This window comes from Saccopteryx leptura, chromosome 7 (genome assembly GCF_036850995.1).
Source record: "Saccopteryx leptura isolate mSacLep1 chromosome 7, mSacLep1_pri_phased_curated, whole genome shotgun sequence".
Classification (NCBI taxonomy): domain Eukaryota; kingdom Metazoa; phylum Chordata; class Mammalia; order Chiroptera; family Emballonuridae; genus Saccopteryx; species Saccopteryx leptura.
In genome coordinates this window covers 118,853,461-118,878,686 of record NC_089509.1, presented here as the reverse complement: position 1 = coordinate 118,878,686, position 25,226 = coordinate 118,853,461, and the positions used below count along the sequence as shown (strand labels likewise).

The 25,226-nt window shown below is 65.6% G+C and overlaps 1 protein-coding gene across 4 annotated transcripts; it reads right to left on the bottom strand.

The window, feature by feature from the left end:
* Nucleotides 1-544: 544 nt before the first annotated feature.
* Nucleotides 545-25,226, bottom strand: ESPNL (espin like). Of its 4 annotated transcripts, XM_066345660.1 has the most exons (10): nucleotides 24,933-25,226; nucleotides 23,685-23,875; nucleotides 21,996-22,182; nucleotides 18,608-18,790; nucleotides 14,170-14,301; nucleotides 5,887-5,998; nucleotides 5,479-5,481; nucleotides 4,825-4,928; nucleotides 3,929-4,123; nucleotides 545-2,615 (listed from the first exon to the last, which is right to left on the bottom strand). In XM_066345660.1, exons 1-10 carry the CDS (start codon nucleotides 25,224-25,226, stop codon nucleotides 1,005-1,007), a joined length of 3,012 nt encoding a protein of 1,003 aa, XP_066201757.1. In that variant the 3' UTR covers nucleotides 545-1,004. The 4 variants fall into 4 exon arrangements, with proteins under 4 accessions (XP_066201757.1, XP_066201754.1, XP_066201756.1 ...); XM_066345657.1 differs by lacking the exon at nucleotides 5,479-5,481; XM_066345659.1 differs by lacking the exon at nucleotides 5,479-5,481 and having other exon boundaries at nucleotides 4,837-4,928.

The window sequence follows — 25,226 nt, the reverse complement described above, 5'->3', positions numbered from 1 at the left end:
CCTCTGAGCACCAGAGGACCCCTGAGGGAGCCTGCATCCCCTCTCCCCGGACCCTCGTGGAGAAGAAGGGTGTGGGCAACATCCAGGTGACTACAGGGAGTGGCTGCACCTCAGCACGGTCCGGCCAGTGTGTCCCCAGCCCTGCCATGCCTTCTCTGGGTCTGGCCTCTCGCCTTTGAGGGCACAGTGGTGGCTTCCTCTGATCAGGGCCCCTTTGCAGCCACTGCCTGTCTCCCAGCCACCCCTGCGGTCAGCAGCCTGGTGCGTGGCCTGGGAGGGGCTGTCAGACTGAGGACAGGTGCCCCACGGGGAGCCCTTCCTTTGGGAACCGGATGCCCTGAAACACCCGGGGGCGGGCACGTGTGTGTCAGCAGGAGGCTGCGTGTGCCCAGCCTGCACGTCTGTGTGGACCATCTCGCAGACCCGGGGAGTTTGGGAGGAAGGTTTTGTCTGACAGGAAGGCTCAGCCTGTCGTGTCCTGTTCTCTCTGACGCCCAGGTCTCCCTCTTCACGGACGGGGATGGAGAGGCCTGGGTGGGAGGTGGAGGGGCAAAGCTGGAGGTCACGAGGAAACCGCGGCAGGGCCGTGCAGGGCACACAGAGGCTCTGGACGCGGCCAGGACCACCCGCACCAGAGACAACGAGGGGCAGGACACCAGGCACTGGAAGGAGGGCCCACAGAAAACACGGCTGGCAGCACAGGTGCCTGGGTGACATTCGGCAGAGGGACCTGGGGCTGGGGTAGCAGGTCGTCAACTTCAGGGCCCAATGAGAGCTGAGAAGGCTCCCTGGGGTTTGGTGCTGAGAAGCGAGCAGGATTCGGAGGCTGAGCCCAGAGCTGGGGAGGAACCTCTGTCAGGGGCCAGACCGGAGGGCACAGTGCCACGCTGAGTGTCTGCGCACCTGGCCTCGGGCTCACCTGGCCACCGGATGGAGGAAAAGGACAAGAGAAGGTCAGTCCCCACCCCCACCCCGAGCCATTCCACAGAGGGCTGCCCGCCGTCTCAGTCCCCAAAGCTGAACATCTCAGCTTCCTTCTCCTTCCAGAAGGCGAAGCTCCGGTCGATGTAGCCGCAGATGTCCTCGCTGTTGAAGCTGCCGCGCTGGGAGCCGGCCTCCAGCTGCTGCGCGGAGGGCTCCGGGCCGCTGGGGGCGCCGGCGTGGGGCAGCGGCCCGAGCGGGGTCAGGCCCGCCTTGCGGCCGGGCACCGTGTCCCAGGCGGGGCCGCGGTGGGAGCCGAAGAAGCGGGCTTTGATGTCCTCGAAGCCGTCGGTCCAGCCGCGGTGCCCAGAGGCCACCTCGTCGGTCACGGCCTTGTGGAAGGCCCGCGCGGCCTCCCAGCCGTGGGCGCCCAGGTGCTCGAAGACCTCGAAGCAGAGCAGGTGGCGCGTCTTGCGCTCCGGGGCGGGCAGGTCGCACTCCAGGAGCTGGAAGTAGCCCAGCATGAAGAGGTCCAGCGTGAGGCTGTCGTAGGGCACGGGCGCCCCGTCCACGTGCGGCAGGAACTGCTCCGGGGACAGCAGGCCGCGGGGCCGCCGGCTCAGCCTCCGCAGCTGCCGGGCCGGCACGTGCGCCAGGATGGCCTTCCAGTGGCCCAGCAGGTGGGCGATGATGCTGCGCTGCTGCCACAGGTGGCCGAGCCGCGGGCCCTCGCCGGGCGGGAGGGAGGGCGGCCGCGGGGCCCTGGCCGCCTCCGGCCCGCGCGGCCCCGCGCGGCGGGCCTCCAGGGTCCGGCAGGCGGCCGTCTTGAGCGCGGGCGTGTAGGCCGACTTCTTCCAGTGGCTCAGGAACAGCATGACGATGCGCTCCTTGCGCAGGCTGGCCAGGTCCGGGCCGCGCGCGGGCCCCGCGCCCGCCTCCGACGGGGCCTCCTCGCAGCTGACACCCGAGTCGCTGGCCTCCTCCGCGTCGCCCGCCCCCGGCTCCCCGCCCATCGGGCCGCCCCGAGGCGGGGCGGGGGCCGACCAGCAGCCCCTCGGGCACTGGTCGGGCTGGGGCCCCGCCTCACAGGGCCCCAGGTGTGGGGCGCAGGGCAGGCCCGGGCCCAGCTCGAAGTTGCCACGTAGCGTCCGCACAGACACCCCGCACTCCTGGATCTCGCGCTGGGCCTCGCTCTGCGCGGGGCTGGCCGGGGCCTCCCTGCCGGCCTCCTGCGGGGGCCGGGCAGCGGGCTTCTCCTCGCCCTGCACCAGCCCGTTCATGCCCCTCAGCAGCAGCGACATGCTCCGCACCAGCCGGGCCACGTGGCTGCACCAGAAGGGCAGGGGCTGCCCGCCGGGCGCGGCCTCCGCCGCCCCCTCGGAGGCCGACGGCTCAGGCACCGGGCTGGGGGCCTCCTCTCCCTCCAGCCCCGACGCCAGGGGCAGGAAGTGGCTGTTGACCGTGATGCTGACCAGGGGCTCGGGCAGCAGGGCCTGCAGCTCGGCCGCCAGCCGGCCCAGCTGGCTCTCGTACTCCTGGCAGCGCCGCCGCAGCTGCAGGTCGGCGATCTGCTTCTCCAGGTAGACCAGGTCGTCCTCCGTCAGCAGCTCCCCGAAGGGGCCCAGGATGGCCTGGTGGGTCTGCGAGAACCGCCAGGCCGCCTGCTCCGCGGGGCCCACGCTGCTGCTCTCCTCCTGGGCACAGGCGGGGCAGGTCAGCGGGCGGCTGGGCATGCTCCTGCTGGACACAAGCCCCCACCCACCCCCCGGAGGCTGGCCTGCCCTGGGGACCCCAGCCCCGCCCTGGACACCAGCTGACCCTTGTCTGGACTTGGAGACTGAGGCTCAGGGCAGCTACCCCGCACGGTAGGGGCCCAGCCCTCCCCCTCAGAAGAGTCTGGAGTGTCTGCTCTGCCACCCCCACATCTTCCTAACCTCCCCTCATCTCCATGTTTAATGCAAAGGCTCTCTCTCTTCTCAAAGCCCCCCCCCCCCCAGGCCTCCTGCCAAACCCCAGAGCCGTCCGTGGTCGGAGGGCGGCCGGCCGGAGGGTGGGCAGCCTCACCACTCTGCTCTGGGTCCTCGGATGGTTCACCCCAGACCACCCCCTCGGCCTTCTCTGCACCAGATAATGAACGCCCTGACCCCCAGAGCTCACAGACTGTGGGGGACAGAAACGAAGGGACCCTGAGCTGGGTTTCTTCTGGGTCCAGGCCCCCGAGCTGCCCAATTACCTCTCAGAGCCCCTGAGGGAGGTGCCCACGTGCTGGTGAGGCACCAGCAGCTGCCTGGCTGCCAAGAGGCCTGGACTGTCTCATGCCAGGAGGCTCTAAGTTCTGAGTCCTTGGCCCAGTAGAACCGGGGCAGGGAGCAGCCACTGTCCTGGGCAGGAGCTTGATATTTATTTTACTTAACTTAAATATCTGCACATGGCTGGCATTATTGTATTGGACAGGGCTGCAGAACACCTCATTCAGACAAAACTGTGCCCTCCGGGGCAGGACTCTAGAACTACTGTCCACACCGTAGCCAGAGGGAGCCTGGTAAAATCCAAGGCAAACCACAATGCTTCTCTGCTCAGATTTCCAGAAGGCTCCCAGAGGCCTGGCAGTGAGGGGTCCTGTAATATCTGCCTGTCCCCTCGCTGACCTTGCCTCTGCCCACTCCACTCCTGTCTCCTCCTGGTCTTCCCATGGGCCAGCCCATTCTGCCCCAGGACCTTTGCACTTGCTGGTCACCCCTCCTTGGAATCACTTGTCCCAAATTCTCACAGAGCTCTCTCACTTCCTTCTGGCCTCGCCTCAAGGTCACCTCCCCTGAGCACCCAGATGAAACAGCCGCTGACCCTTTTCACTGCTTTGCTTCTCTCCACAGCGCCTGGAATCACCCTCCCCGCCCCCAGAACGAAGCTCCCTCCCCCTCCTCCATCTTCTACCCTCTGGCTCCACCCCTCCCTCCTGGCCACGCCCCTCTGCCCATTCCGCCGGCCCCGCCCCGGTCGGCCCCACCTGAGCATCCTGCGCGGGGTCTGCGCCCAGGCGCGCCTGCAGCTTCCGCACCATCACCTGCCGCTTCCACTCGGGGATGGGTCGGCCGCGCTCATCCCGCGTGGGCACCAGCCCGTCTAGGTCCCCGGAGGGCAGTCCGTCCAGCTGCAGCGCGGCCAGGCCGTCCGGGGCATCCCCGGCTGCCGTCTCCACCCTCTGTGGGGACGTGGTCAGATAGATCACTCAGGGCCCCCCCACCCTGGGGACCCTGCCCGGGAGAGGAGGGGCAGGGAGGGTCACCCGAGGCCAGCACAGACCAGGGAGGAGGGGCGGTGGCGGCCATCCAGGGAGGGCGGGGAGACCGTGGACAGCTCTCCCAACCTGGCCAGGGTGTTGTCCCCTGTGGGACCCAGGAGGACGTGTGGGGTGGGGGGTTGCAGACTGAGAGGCAACCAGAGATTCCTCCTGCTCAGCTGTATCTGGTGGGGCAGAAGTTGCCCAGATCATGCCATGCGGGTGGGCAAACTAAGTGGCACAGAGTCTGGTGGCCAGTTCTGGACTGCAGGACTGGTCAGAGCCTTCAAAGCGCTGTGCACACTGTGAGACGGGGCGGCACTGTGCAACACTCCCCAAACTCGCACACAGCTCAGCCCCGGGGACTTCCCAGGACCCCGGCAAGGAAAGCGTGGGCCGGCTTCGCCTCCAGAAAGAGCAGGGGAAACGACGTCACCCAGGGTGTCCTCCAGAGCCAGCCTGTCACCCCAGGCTCCACCTGATGTCCACCTGTGAGGAAGGCTGTGGCTGCCCCATGAGTGGCCTGGCCTGGGCACACGTGGGAGAGCCCAGGGAGAGGCCGGCTGGGCTTGGAGGGTCGGCTGGGGGCCCCCGAGGGAGAGGCCAGGAAGGTGGAGACGCACCGTGGGGACGGCCAGGGCGCTGGTGGCGATCCCCAGGGGGACGGCGTGGGTCGCTGGCTCCCTCGGAAGAGGCTGGTCAGGCCAGGCTGGGCTGAGAGACGCAGCTGTGGGGTGGGGCGGGGGGAGCTGGAGTCAGAGGCTTCCAGAGAGGGCAGGGGCTGGGGAGTGAATGCCGGGACCTGGAGCAGAGCGGCCCCCCAAAGGACACTGGATTGGAGCCCCCTCCCCCCCCCCAAAGCACCCCAGGCAAACTCATTCACCCCTGGAGTGGCCATGGCGTCTGGAGACCGGCTGCTGGAGTCTGCAGTTGAGCCTGGTCTTCCCCTCCCATGGCCAGTTCTCTGCCCCCTCCCCACCCCCTGCTACAGCCAGGGGTCTGGGGACCCCATGCAGCCCACGGAGCCACAAAGCCTGCCCTTTACCGCCCCCGATGCCGCTGACCCCACCATGGGCACCCCTGACCAGACACGCATTCTGCACCACACGTAGATCCACACAGTCCCGGGTGACCACGTAAGTACAAGTGCGTGCCCTCACTACAGAGGGTACCCTCACTATTTTAATCAGTGCAGTGACAGTCCCCTAACCGGGGCTGACCTGCCGTAGAAGGACTGTGTCCCCGTCCCCTGCTAGCCCACGGATGATGCATGACACCTGCTGGCGTCTCAAATGGCAGCAGCACATCCGGAGGGCACTGACCTCTGGACAAGCGAGGCCCAGAGAGGGGAGGAGGCTGCCCAACGTCACACAGGCTGGAGGGCCTGGGCGAGGGGCCCCAGGCTGGGCAGGAGGCTGTTTACCTGGGGCTGTAAGTGCCCGTTGTGGGACACGTTCATCTCACTCTAAAGCAGCAAAGACGACAAAAGAAACTGGAAGCAGCTGGGGGCTGGGCAGGGGGAAGGGTGACGCCAGCCCTGTCTGGAGTGTCCTGTGTGCTAGGTGTCTGGAGTCAGCCACCAGCACCCCCCACCGCCCCTTCAGAGGACCCTGAGGGGGAGGCCAGCAGTGCCCACTCCTGCCACCCACAGTCCAAGCCTGCCCTCCCGGGAGAGGTGTACTCACAGGTGGGGCTCCTGAGACCCGAGACCCCTCTCCCATCCTCTGGGGGGCGCCTCGCAGCCGACAGCGGAGGAGGGGGGAATGGCGGGGGTGGGGGCGTCATCAAGAGCGGCACCTGGGGGTGGACAGGCCTGGTCAGAAGGAGGCCCAGGCGGGCCTGGAACTGGGCTGCCTGAGCTCCCAGGCGGGGCGGGGGGTGTGTGTGTGTGTCCAGTGGGCTGGCCTGGCTCCATCTCCAGGCAGGGCGGGGGGTGTGTGTGTGTCCAGTGGGCTGGCCTGGCTCCATCTCCAGGCGGGCGGTAGGGCTGTGCCTCTGGGAAGAGGCCGAGAGCATCGCATCTGCAGGAATGAGGGGCAGCTCCCTCCAGGTTCTGTTCCCCGTGTCTGCCCACCCCCTCCACACTGGCTGACCAGGGCTCCTCAAACACTCCAGGCCCTTGTCTGAGTGCCGCCACTTCCTGTGCCCACCAGAGCCACCACCTCCGGGTGAACCCCTCTCTCAGGGCCTGGCTCACGGGCTCCCTCTAGTGGCCGTTTCGCTCGGTAGCCCCAGGTGCTGGGTGAGGACCTAGTGGCCAGCTGACAGTCACCTCTCTCTGGCCTTAAGAGAGATGAGTGTGTGCAAGCACGCACACACATCCACGCGCACACATGTGTGCGGGCGCGCCCTCCCAGACTGTCCCTGACCTCTGTGCTGAGACGAAGCCCCTGGAACAGTCCCGTCTCCGAGGAGAGCCCCGAGGACAGGAAACCTTCTCAGCCACGTAAGCAGGGAGCATGTGGCTGTGATCACAGCTCAGAGAGGTGGCTCCGTGCCCAGTGCCGGGCCACCTTCCCCAGGGCAGCCTGGAAGCCCACCACGACCGTCTGTGGGAGCCCGGGGTCTGGGAAACCGTGCAGAGAGCCGCAGGGGTGCCCACACCTCACCCCACACCCCGCCCGTGGCCGGGCTAGGCAGTTCTGTCCTTGGCCACCCCTCCTGCCCCAGGCCCTGACGCAGGGCAGCCAGAGGAGCGGTAACCTGGAGGAGCCCCTCCAGCCGCGCCCCGTGAGACCGGCCAGGCAGGGGACACCCGGCATGCAGGTGGCCCTGGCACAGCGGGCATTGTCAGCAGCCGGGCTGAGCTCACCGCCCTGCCTCTGCCTGTCCCTATGTCGGGACACAGCAGTTCTCCAGGAGGGCAGCTGAGCTGTCCTCCCAGCTCTCCTCCCAGGACCCCACAGCCTTTCAGTTTCAAGCTGCGAGCTGAAGGCTGTCTGGCCCTGTCTCGGCGGGTGGACAGACACCTGGGCTCCCAGCTGGGCCAGTGTGCCTCGGTGCCTGCCCGGCACGCTGCTGACCGGGTTCCATCTGGGCGAGTGGGGCCCACGCCGTCTTCTCTGCAAACACCCCACCCTGGCCAGCAGACCGCGGCTCCTCGCCCCCGCCCTCCGGGGGCATCTGAGGTGGGACGTGACCTCAGAGCCCCAGGCGGGTGCTGCAGAGTCAGCAGGACGGAGGGCCTAGTTCAAACGAGCCCCATGCGGGTACGTGGCCGGGGGCCAGGCCCCGTGCTCAGCTCAGCATGCGGCTCTGCCCGCTCTGTTGCAATTCTCAGTCACGGTGAACGAGAGGCCTGCACTCCAACGGCACAGAGCGTTGCCCAAGATGTTGCTTGTCCTGCTCGGACAAACCCCTTGGCCGCGCTGACTGTCCCTTGCTTATCCATAAAGTGGGTCTGTCCCACCTCCAAGCAAGGAGGTGACTCCTTAGCCGGCCACCCCAGCCTGGGGGTGCCCTCGAAACAACCATGGGCCCACATCCACTGTCTCCTGCCCCTCGGTCACAGTGCCCTCCAGGACTCTCCGCCCACCACGCCACTGGGCAGAGACACAGCCCGCAAGCCCGGCCGCCCGGCCACCACGCACCTCACACCTCACTCTCTGCGGGAGTCCAGGGGCCCGGCCACCACGCACCACGCACCTCACACCTCACTCTCTGCGGGAGTCCAGGGGCCCGGCCACCTCACACCTCACTCCTCACTCTCTGCGGGAGTCCAGGGGCCCGGCCACCACGCACCTCACACCTCACACCTCACTCTCTGCCGGAGTCCAGGGGCCCGGCCACCTCACACCTCACACCTCACTCTCTGCGGGAGTCCAGGGGCCCGGCCACCACGCACCTCACTCCTCACTCTCTGCGGGAATCCAGGGGCCCGGCCACCACACACCTCACTCCTCACTCTCTGCGGGAGTCCAGGGGCCCGGCCACCACGCACCTCACACCTCACTCTCTGCGGGAGTCCAGGGGCCCGGCCACCACGCACCTCACACCTCACTCTCTGCGGGAGTCCAGGGGCCCGGCCACCACGCACCTCACACCTCACTCTCTGCGGGAGTCCAGGGGCCCGGCCACCACGCACCTCACACCTCACTCTCTGCGGGAGTCCAGGGGCCCGGCCACCACACACCTCACTCCTCACTCTCTGCGGGAATCCAGGGGCCCGGCCACCACACACCTCACACCTCACACCTCAATCTCTGTGGGAGTCCAGGGGCCCGGCCACCACGCACCTCACACCTCACTCTCTGTGGGAGTCCAGGGGCCCGGCCACCACGCACCTCACACCTCACTCTCTGCAGGAGTCCAGGGGCCCGGCCACCACGCACCTCACACCTCACTCTCTGCGGGAGTCCAGGGGCCTGGCCACCACGCACCTCACACCTCACTCTCTGCGGGAGTCCAGGGGCCCCGGCGCCCAGCGGGATGGGGAGTGTCTGCCGGCCCCCCGGCCCTGGAGCGCCCGCGGACGCAGCGCTGGGCTGTGAGCACCGGCAGCTGTGGCCGTCCTGGGCTGTCGGGGGCCGTGGCAGCTGCTGCCCCCAGGAGTGGGAGGCGTCACATCAATATTTGAAGACAGAGGTGTCAGGTGGCCAGGCGGACTTGGGCTGCATGTGGGATCCCTTACCACGCGCCTTAACCCTCCACAGGGCAGGGCCCAGGGAAGGGGACCCTCTGGGGGAGACCCGAGATCCTGGGTCACAGGAGAGGGAGGGACCACCGAGGGGAACCCCCAGGGCAGCCCTGAGGCCCAGCAAGGGCAAGGGGCTCCCCTCAAGGCCCCACGGCTGGGAGGAGGCAGGTCTGGGACCCCCGTCCTTGTTCCTGCCAGGACCGGGAGCCCCACGAGTCACTGCTCCTCTGTGATTGGTCCGGGGGTACCTGCCGTGGGGGAAGAGCCTCCTGCAAAGGGTGCAACATCCCGGCTGCCCCTGACTTGACGCTGCTCGAGGCCGCATTTCCGGGGGGGCGGGGGGGGCACGACAGGGGAGCAGGCTGCCCGCAGTGCTCGCTGTCCAACGGGGTTGCCCAGGCTCTGGGGTCCTCCGCCGTGACACCAACGTCCTGAGGGGACAGCAGGCGTCCTGGACCCACACCACAGCCCCCTGGGACCTGAGGGGCCAGAGGACCCGACCAAACATGACGCCTGCCCTCCGCCCTGAGTCCTGGACCCACACCACAGCCCCCTGGGACCTGAGGGGCCAGAGGACCCGACCAAACATGACGCCTGCCCTCCGCCCTGTGTCTTGGACCCACACCACAGCCCCCTGGGACCTGGGGACCCGACCAAACATGATGCCTGCCTTCCGCCCTGCGTCCTGGACCCACACCACAGCCCCCTGGGACCTGAGGGGCCAGAGGACCCGACCAAACATGACGCCTGCCCTCCGCCCTGTGTCTTGGACCCACACCACAGCCCCCTGGGACCTGGGGACCCGACCAAACATGACGCCTGCCCTCCGCCCTGAGTCCTGGACCCAGGAACCCCGTGTCCTCTTCCGATGTCCATGACACAGACAGAGCCTGCCTCAGGGGCTGCAGACGGGGTCGGGCAGACCCCAGACCTCCGGGCGCGGCTTGAGAAGCCGCACGGATAGGCTGATGGACAGAGCAGGGCTGAGCCTGGGGGACCCCACTGCAGGGCCACCCCAATGCCCAGCCTCCCGCCAGGCAGGACAGGACTGTGGGCCTGCCTGCCCACCCTGCTCCCTGCCCTGGTCTGGGAGCCCTCCGCATCTCCCCCAGGGGCCCCTGCTCTCGGGGCGGGGCAGGGCGGGGCGGGGGGAAGTACCCGACCTCGGCCCAAGTGCGGGGCTTCCCTGGGGTCTGGGGCGGCAGCCGCCCCTCCCGGGGGGGGGGGGAGAACGGAAGAGGCAGGGAGTTGGAAGTTGGTCTGGGACCCAGGGGAATGGACTGTGGCCTCCACACAGCACCTCCCGCTGGGGGACCACAGGCCACCCCACCCCTGGGGCTGACCCCTGCCCCACCGAGGAGAGGGTGTGGGGAGGCACCCCGGGCTGCGTTTCCCGGCCTGTCAGGAACAGCGCTGCGGCCATTGGGAATTAAGAAGGGCGCCTTGGGACAGTCCCATGGTGTCACTGCGGTGGGTGTCAGAGGGGTCTCTGAGTTTTAGCCGGGACAGGGGTCTGCTGCGGTGTTTCCCAGGCGACAGGCTCACCCACGTCCCCGCACCCCTCACGTAGGCCTCAGACACGAACCAAACCTACGAGGCCCCGACGGAGCCGCTGACGCGGGTCCCGACCGGCAGGGTCCTGACAGAGGGCACGGTGCCCCAGGTCGGGCGACTGCCCGAGGTTGGCGCCTCGCCCAAGCCCGCAGTCCCCTTTCCCGTGTTTTTTGGTGAGATTTGAGCAGCGCCGTGCTGGCCATGCATTATACATGGGGGACAGCGGTGTCGAGCCGGGTTACAGGCCTGTAACGCCACCCGGGCCGGGAAAATCATGACCTGCAGACGGGTGCCGGACACCGGTCACCGCGGCTGAGATTCAGTTACTGGCCGCACAGCCAGGCCCGCTCCTCCCTCGAGGTGGAGGCTCTCCAGGGAGCCGCTGGCCCCTTCTGGGCCTCAGTTTCCCCCTCTGTAAAATGAAGGGGTCTTAAGGCCCTTCTGGACCTGGGGGACAGGGGCGTTGGTGCCTGCTGGGTGCTCAGAGCGTCCCCTTTACCCTGCAACTAGGCTCCTCAATCCCACGAAACAGATGAGGAAACGGAGGCTCAGGGGGGCTGAGAACTCGCCGGCACCACCGGCCAGGCGGAACCGCCCCAACCCTGGTGTGAGCACAGGGTGGGGGTAAGGAGGACGGCGGCCGCCATGCAGGGGTGGGGACCGTGGCTTCCCCGGCTCGGAGGGCCACGCTCGCCGCCCTGGACGGCTGCTCCTGACCGCCCTGTCCGGCCAGGACCTCACCCACACCCGGCCCCACAGCCAGGGGCCCAGCTGCCTGGCCCCCTGCAGGACGGAGTCGGGTGCAGGGGGGGCCCCTCTAGCCACTCCCCACCCCTCACTGTGCAGAGGGGGTGCTCAGGGAGCAGAGGGCGTGGCCGAGGTCAAGGTGGGGAGGTTGAGGTCGGTCCCCCCCCACTGTCCTGCAGACTCGCCTACGACGTGGGCACCTTCCACCGGGCACGTCTGCACCTTCCACCGGGCACGTCTGCACCTTCCACCGGGCACGTGGGCACCTTCCACCGGGCACGTCTGCACCTCCCACCGGGCACGTGGGCACCTTCCACCGGGCACGTCTGCACCTTCCACCAGGCACGTCTGCACCTTCCACCGGGCACGTCTGGCTGCCACCTCTTCAAGCTCGTTCCCAAGCTGCCTCTCTGGGGATGCATGGCGGCACCACCCCCTCCATGCCCGGCCCAGGCTGCCCCTCTGGGGACGCGTGGCGGCATCACCCCCTGTGTGCCCGGCCCAGGCTGCCCCTCTGGGGACGCGTGGCGGCACCACCCCCTCCGCGCCCGGCCCAGGCTGCCCCTCTGGGGACGCGTGGCGGCACCACCCCCTGTGTGCCCGGCCCCGGCTGCCTCTCTGGGGACGCGTGGCGGCATCACCCCCTGTGTGCCCGGCCCCGGCTGCCTCTCTGGGGACGCGTGGCGGCATCACCCCCTGTGTGCCCGGCCCAGGCTGCCCCTCTGGGGACGCGTGGCGGCATCACCCCCTGTGTGCCCGGCCCCGGCTGCCTCTCTGGGGACGCGTGGCGGCATCACCCCCTGTGTGCCCGGCCCCGGCTGCCTCTCTGGGGACGCGTGGCGGCATCACCCCCTGTGTGCCCGGCCCCGGCTGCCTCTCTGGGGACGCGTGGCGGCACCACCCCCTCCGTGCCCAGCTGCCCCTTTGGGGATGCGTGGCGGCATCACCCCCTGTGTGCCCGGCCCCGGCTGCCTCTCTGGGGACGCGTGGCGGCACCACCCCCTCCGTGCCCGGCCCAGGCTGCCCCTCTGGGGACGCGTGGCGGCACCACCCCCTCTGTGCCTGGCCCCGGCGGGAGAGGCCAGCGAAGGCGCCCTCTGGATATTGCGTTTCCATCAATATTGCATCAGGCGCACAGCCTCCGTGGCCTCGGCCCCCAGCTGACAGCTGTCCTCCTGCGGGGCTGAGCCCGTGCCTGGGGGTGTGAGGCAGGTGGTCTGGGGCTGGGGACAAGTCCAGCCAGTGGGGAGTGGCTGGGACACCCTGCTTCCCCAGGTGCTCACTGAGGGAGAAAAGAGAGACACCCCAGTCCTACCCATGAGTCCCAAGTGGGCCCCTGGACCTCACTGGACACACCAGCCTCGAACGCCAGGGTCTGGATTTGAATGCACCAGCCGCCGGCCCCAGACGCAGGTGGAGCACGTGGACGGGCTGGGTGCCCCTGGTCTGCAGGCCGGGACGCTCTGGGGAATCCTGAGTGAGGGACGCTGCCTCGCATCCTGTGGTGTCACCAAGAAGACAGCCAGGACCAGAAGAACCCCAGGAGACCTGAGACAGGCCAGCTCCCCACGTCCCGGAGTGTCCGCAGATCCCCCAGAGCCCCCGTTCACCTGGGAGAGTTGGGTACAGTGGCCAGCAGGGGGCGCAGGGATGGAGGGCAGGGCAGAGACCCCGCTTGGTCATCAGGCCCTGGCCATGGGCACCGCAGTGTGGCTGGCCTGGGGACAGGCAGGGACCACAGCCAGAGGCCAGCTGGGACCTGTTCCCTGGCAGCTGAGCCCACTCTACCTCCTGATCTCAGCTGCCAAACTGACCCCAGTGGCCACACAGGGGCCCGGGAGGGACCCAGGTGGCCGGGCCGCCCCTAACCGATGGGCAGTGGAGCTCTGTCCACTACACCAGCAACCAGCTGACTTCCCCAACCAAAAACGGAAAGAAACTACCTTGAACTGAACGCGACCCAATAGGACGTTTGGTAAAATAATCGGTGAGACAGTTACTTCAGCAGTCACTGTGGTTCTTGCTTCTGAAACTACGACATTAGGACAACCCAGGCGGCAGCGTGTCCCCCGAGCTGGACCAGGGTGGGCGGCACGGGCATCAGGCAGAGGTGACGAGGGGCACTTGGAGGTGGGTGGCCAGGGAAGGGCTGTCTGAAGGCCCCAGACCAGGGAGGACTTGCAGCCCTGTCGCCGCTGGTCCTGGCCGCCCGTGAGGGACAATGAGGCACAGCCGTCCTGGGGTGAGACCTGGCGTGGGGACCTGTTGGCCCCTTGGCCTTGGCTGGGACTAATTTGTCACAGTAACTGCACTGGGCCTGGAATGGGGGCCTGGGTGAAACCTTTCTCCTCGCCGACCAAACTGCTGGCTCCACTCACACACCTGTCCATCTACTCACTTGTCTGTCTGTCCATCCACCTTTACATCTGTCCATTTGCTCACCCGCCCACCCATTCCTCCGTTTATTCAACACACACCTGTGGCCTGTCACGTGCTGGGGACGGGGCCGGCAGGACAGAGGCCTGTCCTTACTGACAGGAAATGGCTCAAGGAAGTTCACGGTCATATGCCAAGACCGGAGAGGGTGACTGGGCTGTACCGGCTGGTCAGGGCTCATCAGGGTCACCTCACTGAAGGACTCGGGGTCCTGCTCCCACCCATGGGTAACATCAGTCTGATATAATGTCACTCGTGGGGGCCCTGGTCACGGGGGATCCAGAGTCATAAATAGGGTTTCTTTGGTCCAGGTAGACGGTAGGCCTGGGCCGAGGCCCAGACACACGCCCAGCTCTGGTCCCAGCCAAAGACAGCCCTGGCCCTGTCGAGGACCCGGTCACGGCCCCTGGCTCAACCCTGGTGCCGGCACCCAGCTAGCTGACTCGGGAGGCTGGCTCGGCCCAGGCCCAGGGCCTTTTCCGGCAAACGACATGGTGTATCTAAGGCTATCTAGCTAACTGGTCTGTCAGTGCAGCAGGAGGCCCTGTCATCCTCACTGCCCCCTCCCCCAGTGATTGGGGACCGTGAGACTTACTGGCCGGGCCGTCTCCCGCAGGTACTGGGCGCAGTCCTGGTGCCCGTGGTACGCCGCCAGGTCCGCTGCCGTGTAACCGTCTTCATCCCGCAGGGAGGGGTCCACGTGGTGGGAGACGAGGGTCTGGCAGCACTGCAGGGCAGGGAGGGGCGCGCGTGACCCACGGCGCACACGCAGGGCAGGGAGGGGCACGCGTGACCCACGGCGCACACGCAGGGCAGGGAGGGGCGCGCGTGACCCACGGCGCACACGCAGGGCAGGGAGGGGGAGGGGCGCGCGTGACCCACGGCGCACACGCAGGGCAGGGAGGGGGAGGGGCGCGCGTGACCCACGGCGCACACGCAGGGCAGGGAGGGGCGCGCGTGACGCACGGCGCACACGCAGGGCAGGGAGGGGCGCGCGTGACCCACGGCGCACACGCCCATGCCCACGGCACGCATTGGGCATCGGGCACAGCGCCTCCGCTCCCAGACGGGACCCCGGAGCTGCCGGCGGCAGGGGGCCTGCCCGAGGACCCACGGCATTCTCTGTCCCCACCCACCCTGTCTGGCACCAGCACCCCATCCTGCATGGGGACCCAGGGACCGAGGTGGGGAACTCGCTCAGGGCTCAGGTGGCACGGAGGCAGCACAGCCGGCGTCCCTCCCCGCTCGGAGCCTGACCATGACCTGGCCCTGCAGCCTGTGTCCTGCGCTTTAACTACAGAACCAGGTTCCATTTTCACAGCAACTCTCAGAGGTGTGTGTCACCTTCACACAAAAACTCTGGGTGCAGAGTGACGGCCTGACCACGTCTGGGACGTGTGAGCAGAGGGGGGCGGTTCCAGGCAGCCGAGACTGACATCTGGACACGTGTGAGGTGACCACACCAGGGGCAAAACCCAGACGGGCGGAGGGATCCACGCTGGGGAGCAGACAAACAGGTGGGTCAGACCCGTCTGCTCCCCATCAACGTAAAGCACGGACCAGACGTGAAAGTCACCTTCCCAGAGCAGCACAGGCCAGGGTCCCGAGACGAGAGTCCAGACGGATAGGCCCAGCCCTCAGAGCACACGGACGCAGGGGAAACACTCACGGCCTGAGCAGTGCTGTCATGGCTTCCCGGGAGCGGGGAGACTAGCCAAAGCTCAGGGCCCTCCAGAGGGGGGCTGGAAGTCACCCCCTGCCCCTGCAGGCTGAGGGGTCCACCCTCAGAGGGAGGTGAACCAGAAGCCAGCCAGCCCGCTGTTCCCCGTCATGCAGGGGCACCAAGGAACCTTGTGCCCGGAGCGTGGACCTCAGCTGGCCCTGGGCTCGCAAGTGTCACATGTGCCGACTGGCAGGGGCACACGGGACTTCATTCCCGGCCTCCAATGACTCTTGCAGATCATTTCTCAAATATCGTGCGCGTCATACAGGCAACAGAGGCAGGAGCACCAGGAACGAGACCAGAGGAGCCAGCACACAGACACGCCCACAAAGACGGGACGAGCAGACTGCGAGGCCACCGTGCTTGTGACCGTCCGAGGAACCAGTCCCCGCTGGGAAGTCCAGGCACGGAATGGTGAGCTATACAAAGTGACATGGGAGATGTGAAAAATGACTAATTCAAAGGCGGAGAACATGAAAGATAGTAACCACGTTGAAAACGGAAGCTGAAGAATTAATGAAGAGAATGTGGGTCAGAAGAAGCAATCAGCCTGACCAGGCGGTGGCGCAGTGGATAGAGCGTGGGACTGGGATGCGGAGGACCCAGGTTCGAGACCCCAAGGTCGCCAGCTTGAGCGCGGGGTCATCTGGTTTGAGCAAGGCTCACCAACTTGAGCCCAAGGTCGCTGGCTCGAGCAAGGGGTCACTCGCTCTGCTGGAGTCCCCCCAGTCAAGGCACATATGAGAAAGCAATCAATGAACAACTAAGGTGCTGCAACAAAGAATTAATGCTTCTCATCTCTCTCCCTTCCTGTCTGTCTGTCCCTATCTGCCCCTCTGTCTGACTCTCTCTGTCTCTGCCACAAAAAAAAAAAAAAAAAAAAAGAAGTAATCTAGAACCCAGCACAGTCAGACAAAAAGATGAAGATAGAAACCAGCAACTACAGCCAGGATAAAATACAGGTGATATTACTCACAGACGAGAGACAAGAGAGAGGGTGCAGCATGTCTGGAGAGAGACCGGCCGAGAACTCGACAGACAGACAGACGGAAAGACCAAACACAAATGCGAGGAGCCCAACCGGTCTCGAGCACCGTTTTATCCAACCTCTGGTCCTGTCACAGCAAAGCTGCAGACGACCAGACAGACAAGCATCTAAAGGCAACTGGAGGGAAACAGGTGACCTTCAAACAGGGACCACCCCCAGACCCCACAGCAGGTCTCTTGATGGAAGCCAGAAGGTGATTGGCATTTTCAAAGCACCAAACGAAAAAGGGTCAACACCACCAAGCTACAATTCTATACCCAGCAAAACTGGTCCTCAGTACTGAAGATGAAATAACCATGTTTCCAGACAAACAAACAAAAAGCAACCAAGAACAAGCCAGCAGCCAACCCAGCCCAAGGGACCGTCTCAAGCATTTACTCAGACTGAGGGGACAGGACCCATGTGGAGGCCCAAGACTCTGGGAGGAATGAGGGAGGGGGAAAAGGGTACATTTGTGGGTACATTTTAAAAAGTCTTTCTTTATGGACCGAATAAAAAAGAATAATGTCACATGTTTTTCTTTTGAAACTGTATTAGTAAAACACCTTAGAAATGGCAGCTTCCCCCACGCCAGCCTCACGCTCCCTCCTCAGCTCGCGTCTCTCCAGCCACAGGAGTGTCAAGGCTACACCTTGAAAAGTCCAAGGCCCTCCCGGGAGCTGGGGCTGCGGGGACCACCATGCTCACCCCCCAGGAGAGAGCCTGTCCCGGAGACGGGGCAGTGAGGTCCTCCTCACCAGGCCAGGCACTGTTCTGGGAGACACCTGGCCACTCCTCTGGTCTGCACAGCACCCCCCCTCGTGGGGTTTGTCACGGGGCACGTATGACACAAGGTGACACCGGACACCAGGAAGGACAACAGGCATCACAAGGTCAGAAGGTTGGGAAGTGGGCACAAGAGGCGTCACAAGGTCAGAAGGTTGGGAAGTGGGCACAAGAGGCGTCACAAGGTCAGAAGGTTGGGAAGTGGGCACAAGAGGCGTCACAAGGTCAGAAGGTTGGCAAGTGGGCACAAGAGGCGTCACAAGGTCAGAAGGTTGGCAAGTGGGCACAAGAGGCGTCACAAGGTCAGAAGGTTGGGAAGTGGGCACAAGAGGCGTCACAAGGTCAGAAGGTTGGGAAGTGGGCACAAGAGGCGTCACAAGGTCAGAAGGTTGGGAAGTGGGCACAAGAGGCGTCACAAGGTCAGAAGGTTGGGAAGTGGGCACAAGAGGCGTCACAAGGTCAGAAGGTTGGGAAGTGGGCACAAGAGGCGTCACAAGGTCAGAAGGTTGGCAAGTGGGCACAAGAGGCGTCACAAGGTCAGAAGGTTGGCAAGTGGGCACAAGAGGCGTCACAAGGTCAGAAGGTTGGCAAGTGGGCACAAGAGGCGTCACAAGGTCAGAAGGTTGGCAAGTGGGCACAAGAGGCGTCACAAGGTCAGAAGGTTGGGAAGTGGGCACAAGAGGCATCACAAGGTCAGAAGGTTGGGAAGTGGGCACAAGAGGCGTCACAAGGTCAGAAGGTTGGGAAGTGGGCACAAGAGGTGTCACAAGGTCAGAAGGTTGGGAAGTGGGCAGTCGGGATTCCGAGCAATGGCTCTCAGAGCCTGTGACCTTGACCGCCACCCCAGACGGAGGAGCACCACGGGACACAGAACTGGACGGCGCCTGGAGCGTGAGTTCGTCCAGGGTCTCTCGTTCCCAGTGTCAGACCCAAGCCCCTTCTCTAACTCACGAATGTGTTCTGACACCTCCTTCACCAATCTCAACTGAAGTCCCCAGGTACCATCATTTCCCTGCACACGGGCTGCTGAAATAATGAGTACTCTACACCGACTCTAACGTCACAGATAGGGTATGTTTCTATAACCTACAATGTAGCAAGTGTGCGCTGTGCTATGCGGAGGACACGGTCCGACGGGTGTATCAGGAAACATCAGAGAGGCACCCAAACCGGCACAGTGGAACTCCTGGGTGTCCCCTGTGCAACTTCCTGTGTCACGACCTTCGAGCCAACACCTCTGTACGTTGTAAAAAACGGTGTCGCAAACCCGGAGAAAGGAGTAAGGGTGTCTGGCGGATAACCTGCCTGTCAGTACCACCTGGTCTGTCTCCATCTGTCTGTCTGTCTGTCTGTGCACCTCCTCGTCCCTCACCTGTGTGGGGGGTAAGTGTGTGCACGTGTGCGCGCACAGTCACTCTGAGTTCCTGGTTTCCTCACTGATCCGGGAGTTAAACAGAAGCCCCCTCCACCCCACCCCACCCCTCCGCACGGCCGTACCTCCAGCTGCCCGTTCTCTGCGGCGTCGTGCAGGGGGGTCCCACCCCAGGAGTCTCTCATGACGGGGGCGCCCATCAGCAGCAGCCGGTCCAGGATGGGTGTGTGGCCGCCTCGAGCCGCAAAGTGGAGGGCTGTGGCCCCCTCATTGTCCCGTGCTGTCAGGCCGATGTCAGTGAAGGTGACCTGGGCAAGCAGGCAGGGGGAGAGAGGGACCAGCTGAGGCTGGACGGGGTGGCCACTCTGAGGGGGCGGGGTGGCCACTCTGAGGGGGCAGGGTGGCCATGGGGAGGACATGGAGGGTTGGGAGGTGACCTTCAGAGCAGGAGCACCACTCACTCGAGAGCTCTGGGGACAGCTGGCCCTTCACACTCAGCCCGTCCTCACCCCACGGCCTGGCACCCCCAGAGCAGCGTGGGGGGATGTGAACTCTGGTTTTGCTGGGAGCCTCCAGTCCCCAAATCTTAAGCCAAACACATCAGATGAACAGAATGCCTCAGGGGCAGCCAGGGGACAGCACACAGATGTCTGCTGACGGAAGGGGGGAGGGGGGACGCCCTCTGGCTCCAGGCTCGGGGGTCCTGAACTCTGCTCAGCACAGACACAGATGGCGGACATTGGGAAGCGGGTCCTGCCCGGCTTCTCAGAGCACCAGACTCGGACCCTGGTCATCCTGCAGCGTGGACCCTGTCCTGTTGGCAACCACACCTCAGGGAGGGCACAAGGGGCCTCAGGTCCACAGCCCCTGGCCAGGCTCGGGGGACTGACTGTTGGGGGCAGACGCTGTGGGTGGTCCGCCCCCTTCAAGGGGCACCTGAACTGCGGCCTCTCGGAGAGCCAGGGCCCAGTCTCAGGGGCTGTGCTAGGAAAATGCCGCCTTCCTGACAGAAGGGGCTGCTGGCCACGGTGCTGTCCCTTTTCTCCCTTTCCTGCCTTAAACGTGGCCAGCTTGCACCATGAGGGAAAGGCCAGGGGACCAGCAGATGCGCTCCAGGGGGCTGACCCAATGTCAAGGGCCTCCTGCTCCTTCTGTGAAAGTGACAATCTTTGGTTGTTTCGTTTGTGACCTGCAGCCAAAAGCCCTGCTGGTTCAGCCCGGCAGGTGGTGCAGTGGACAGGGCAGTGCCCAGTGGTGCAGTGAACAGAGCAGTGCCCGAGGGTGCAGTGGACAGAGCAGTGTCCGGTGGTGCAGGGGACAGGGCAGTGCCCAGTGGTGCAGTGGACAGGGCAGTGCCTGGTGGTGCAGTGGACAGAGCAGTGCCCGAGGGTGCAGTGGACAGGGCAGTGCCCGAGGGTACAGTGGACAGAGCAGTGCCCGAGGGTGCAGTGGACAGGGCGGTGCCTGAGGGTACAGTGGACAGGGCAGTGCCCGAGGGTACAGTGGACAGGGCGGTGCCCGAGGGTACAGTGGACAGGGCAGTGCCCGAGGGTACAGTGGACAGGGCAGTGCCCGAGGGTGCAGGGGACAGGGCGGTGCCCGAGGGTGCAGGGGACAGGGCAGTGCCCGAGGGTGCAGGGGACAGGGCGGTGCCCGAGGGTGCAGTGGACAGGGCGGTGCCCGAGGGTGCCAGGGACAGAGCAGTGCCCGAGGGTGCCAGGGACAGGGCAGTGCCCGAGGGTGCAGTGGACAGGGCAGTGCCTGAGGGTACAGTGGACAGGGCAGTGCCCGAGGGTGCAGTGGACAGGGCAGTGCCCGAGGGTACAGTGGACAGGGCAGTGCCTGAGGGTACAGTGGACAGGGCAGTGCCCGAGGGTGCAGTGGACAGAGCAGTGCCCGAGGGTACAGTGGACAGAGCAGTGCCCGAGGGTGCAGAGGCCTTCACTGGTGTGAGCCTGAGGGTGCTGGCTTGACCCCTGAGGTCACTGGTTCGAGCACCGGTCAGGGCACATATGAGAAGCAATCAATGGCACAACTAAATGGAACAAGTTGATGCCTCTCTTTCTCACCCCCGTCTCAAAATGCTGGTTCATCCAACACTCAAACACATTTTAGAAGCAGACAGAGGCCCTCCTGCTGCCCGGCATCCCCAAGAGCAAAGCCCCTTCCGCAGGATGACCCAGGAGTCACACCCGTGCAAGGTGGGGCACCGTGTGCCTCAGGGGCGAGGGGCCAGACCAGAAGCAAACGCAGGCAGACTGAGGCCCGGGTCAGTAGCGGGCCTGAGCTGGGGACCCATCTGTTCCTTTGCTCATTCGTCCCCTCACCAAACACCTCTGGAGCCCTGAGCGTGTGCCAGGCATGGGGACACTGGTCCCTGCCTCCTGGAGCTCCCGGAACCTACTCTGGGGTGGAGACACACCCACCAAGATCAAGAAGTCAAGTTTACGGTCAAAAGGCAGCGGGGAGGGCAGTGTGGAGTGCGGGTCGGGTGGCTGTTCTGACTCGGTGAACAGGGTGGCAGCAGGGGCTCACAGGGGGCGGCCTGCCAGGCAGACGGTGCAGCACCTGCAGAGGCCTCCGGGGGAGTGAGGTCTCTGCTGCAAGGGCTGGGGAGGAGGCCCCTCGGGCAGTGGGGAGGCTCTGAGTGAGGAAGCCTCTCCTTGCTCCACCAGCGGCCAGAGTGACCTTCTGCACTCCCCAGTGTCCTCAGTGCAGAGCCCTGGTCCCTATGGGCCTGTGTCTGCCTTCCCACGGCACCTTCCATGAACCAGGCTTTCCCGGCTTGGATGAGGCATGCCCTCTTCCAGGAACCTGCTTCGATCCCCCTTCTGTCAGCCAGCTCCCCTCCATCCTCAGCCAGCCCCTCCTCGGGGAGAACTCCCTACTCAGACCTGAACAGGCGTCTGTAACGGGCCCTCGGAGCTCCCGGAGACCCTGCCTGGCCTGGTTTCTTCTGGGGGAGGCAGGAAGTCCCCAGCCTAAGCTGGAAGAAGGCACAGCCCCCCACCAGCCAGGGCCTCTCTGTTCCAGGGTCTCAGGGCCTCCTTCCGCAGAGGCTAGAACGGCCCGTCCACGTCAGAGGGAACAGGGGTGGGGACGGGCCCTGCTCCGAGCACCTGGGTGCAGCCCACCCTGAGAGCACCCAGGACGTGCACCAGGATTGCCGGAGGAGGAGCAGGAGAGCTCCAGGAAGGCACTGAGGCCCCCACAGTCCTGCCGGGCCAGGGCTCTGATGTCCTGTTCACAGCCGCAGCCCCTCAGAGCGGTGAACTCCACGCTGCACCTTCTGCCCAGCCTGGGCCTGGCGCCCACAGGTGCTGCGGGCAATGGGTGGGCACATCTGATACCCAACAACCCTATGGGTCCCCAGTTCTTGGGTGAGCAGACCGAGCCAGGGGGTGGGGCCCTCACCCCAGCCAGGCCCTGCTTGCTCTGGGACCCCGGGGAGTAGGCAGGAGCGGGGGGACCAGCCTTCTGAGACCTCCCCGGCCCCCACCCCGGCCCCCTTACCAGCCAGACGACCAGCGAGTAGTGGCCGCGGGCGGCGGCGGCGTGCAGCGCGCTCATGCCGTCCAGCGCGCGCAGGCGCACGTCGGCGCCGCAGTCCTTCACCAGGAACTGGGCCAGGTGCAGGTGGCCCTCCTGGCAGGCCAGGTAGAGCGGGGAGGCGCCGCTGCGTGTCCGCCGGTTCACGCTGCTGCGGTGCAGGGCGCGGGTCAGTGGGCGCTCGGCCTGGGGGTGGGGGGCGGGGCTGCTCCACCCAGCCGAGGGCCCTGACCCCAGGGAGGGGGGACCGGCACCTGGACGGCCTTTGGCGCCCCCCCCCCCCCATTACCCGCTGAGGGGTCCCAGTCTGTCACCTGTAGGGTTGCACAGGTTTCCCACCACCCAAGGGAACCAGCCCGGGGTGGGGGGCGGGGGGAGCCGGGATGGGGGGGGACTTTGGCGGCTGGAATCCAGCTCCGCCCACTGCCCATCAAGCTGTGCTTGGGGCTGGCCGGCAGGGGGCGCGTCTCAGGGCAGCTAGCCCAGGGGCCTGGTCAGTGAACTCAGAGCTGGGCCTTCTCTATGAAAGGGGGCATTGTGAGCCGGCACGAGGCGTCCGTGGGCGCCCAGGCCTGGAATCTGGGCCGGTGCGAAAGGACTGGAGCCGGGCTCCACCTGCTGCAGGGCCCGATGAGTCTTTGGTCCACCTGGTGACAGAGACTTCACCTCTGGCTCCTGCAGCCGGTGCCAGGTGGGCATGCTGGCCCCTGGGACACGTGCCTTCCCATTTGTGTGTGTGTGTGTGCATGTGTGTATTGTGTGTGCATGTGTGTGTTTCAATGTGAAGTCTCCCAGTTTTCAAATGGCAGAAACTCCTTTTAAAACTGTGGGTCTAGCCTGACTGGGCGGTGGTGCAGTGGATAGAGTGTCAGACTGGGATGCGGAAGACCCAGGTTCAAGACCCCCGAGGTCACCAGCTTGAGCGAGGGCTCATCTGGTTTGAGCAAAAGCTCACCAGCTTGGACCCAAGGTCGCTGGCTCAAGCAAGGGGTTACTCGGTCTGCTGAAGGCCCGTGGTCAAGGCAGGTATGAGAAAGCAATCAATGAACAATTAATGTGTTGCAACATGCAACGAAAAGCTAATGATTGATGCTTCTCATCTCTCTGTCCTTGTCTATCCCTCTTTCTGACTCTGTAAAAAAACAAAACAAAACTGTGGGTCTAAGTCTGACCTGTGGTGGTACAGTGGATAGAGCACTGACCCGGAATGCTGAGGTCGCCACTTCGAGACCCTGAGCTTGCCTGGTTAAGGTATATACGAGAAGCAACTACAAGTTGCTTCTTGCTTCTCCCCCCTTTCTCTTTCTCTCCCTCCTCTGTCTAAAAATCAATAAATAAAATCTTTAAAAACTCCACAAAACTGCGGTTCTAAAAGACTCTCTTGGCTGGCGTGGACCCTTGAGAGGTCCTCGGGGGCAAGTCCTAAAGGCCTTTGCCAAGGGGTTGGGATGGGGAGACCGGGACAAGAACGTGGTTCCACAGCGGAGGTGCCCGGCCTTGTCGGGAGCACACGTGGGGTCCTGGGGACAGCCAGGCTTGGCCTTCCTGTCTCCTGCACGTCCAAGGTCCCCAGCCGTCCTCCTCTGCTCCCCCTGTAGCCTCCCTGGGGGTCAGCCCCCAGACTGGCCAGCAGGGGGCGCCCCGGCACCTCACCTGCTGTGCGCGGCCGTCAGGAGCTTCAGGCAGGTCAGATCCCCGCTGACGGCGGCGTGGTGCAGCGGCAGGGCCCCCTCCAGCGTCTCCAGGGTGGCCGAGTGGCCCTCTCGGAGTAGCCACTCCACCAGCACTGGGTGGGCGAAGCGGGCGGCCAGGTGCAGCGGGGACACACCTGAGGCGTCTTGGTCCTACCGAGGCACCCGCCGGGCGGTGAGTGGGGGCCGGTCGGGACGCACCTCTGCTGGGCGGCACCAGTGCAGCCAGAGCCGGCATCGGGGCACACACTGCCGGGACCCCTCCCTGGAGCTTCTGCTCCCGTCCCCCGCCCCCCCCCTTGCTCTCTCCGGGCACCTGCTGGAGGGAGGCCCTCTCTTCTGACTGAGGGAGGTGACCTGCTCAAGGCAGAGGACAGGGCTGGGACTGGAGTCCAGGTCTGGGTCTGAATCTGTGAGCCTGCCACACCCAGGGTCCCCCGGCCGGAGCACAGCCATGCCCCTTCCAATCTCTGCTCACAGTCGGAAAGGCAGTGCCATGCCAGGCTTGGTAGCCGCTGTGTGTCCCAGCACACTGCCTCCTGGCCTGGGCCCCCGCCCGTGAGTGCCCACCCCCCGACACAGGTCCTGTGGGGCACTTTCCCAGAGGGGCCAGCAGACAGGGGCTTCCTCCCGGGCAGACAGACGGCTCTCCGCCTGGCTGCCCCTCTGGGCTGCGGTCAGTGGCACACTCAGGGTGTGACTGGTGAGTCTTCCCTCCCTGGGGAACCAGCTGGTCAGCAATGCCCACTCAGCTCGGTCCGAGCCAGCTCACTATCCCCCCACAGAGGGGCAGCGGACAGGCAGGAACAGAGCAAGGGTAGGCCCTGGTAGGCATGCCCCCGACCAGCCTGCCGCAGAGCCCTGGAGACCCCACTCTTATCGGCTGGGGCTCCAGCGCCCGAGCCCGTGCGCTCACTGCACTTCCCTACCCTTTCTAGACCCTGTGGGGGATCGGGGCCTCCTGCGGGGGGAGGTGGGTGGGGAGCACAGGGCTGCTCTGTGTTGTGAGGCGGGCTTGGCTCACAAGGGCTTTGTGTTGTTCTGGGGTGAGCGGGGGTGGGGCGGAGACACGCTGCGCAGACTGAGCCGTGGGGTTTGCGTGGCGAGCGCCCGCGGGAAAGAGAGAGCCCGGGGCTGGGCTCCTTCTGGCTCCTGCGTCACTGCTCCCTGTTCCCATGGACACCTGCCCTCTGGGTGGTCCCCCGCTCACCTGCAGACCGCAGCCGCCTTCGCGCACCAGCCAGCAGAGCTCCGCCAGGCAGCCGGTGGCGGCCGCGTCGTGTACCGGGGTGGCCCCGTTGTGGGCCCGCTGGTTGCCTGGCAGCTTGGCCCGCTGCACCAGGAACTTGACGCAGGCCAGGTGGCCGGCCCGGGTGGCGTGATGCACCAGGCCGGCCCCCAGGGCGTCGACGATGCCCGGGCCCAGGGCGCCAGCCTCCAGCAGCTGCTCCAGGGCAGCCAGGTCCCCATCCTTGGCGGCCGTGAGCGCCCGCTGCTGCTCCAT

Excerpts from the sequence above, each read along its gene's own strand:
- ESPNL (XM_066345660.1), bottom strand. The coding sequence starts at position 25,226 with ATGGAGCAGCAGCGGGCGCTCACGGCCGCCAAGGATGGGGACCTGGCT. Across the intron at positions 18,791-21,995 it reads ACTCGCTGGTCGTCTGGCTG|GTCACCTTCACTGACATCGG; the intron begins GTAAGGGGGCCG and ends CTGCTTGCCCAG. Across the intron at positions 2,616-3,928 it reads ACCCCGCGCAGGATGCTCAG|GAGGAGAGCAGCAGCGTGGG; the intron begins GTGGGGCCGACC and ends GCCTGTGCCCAG.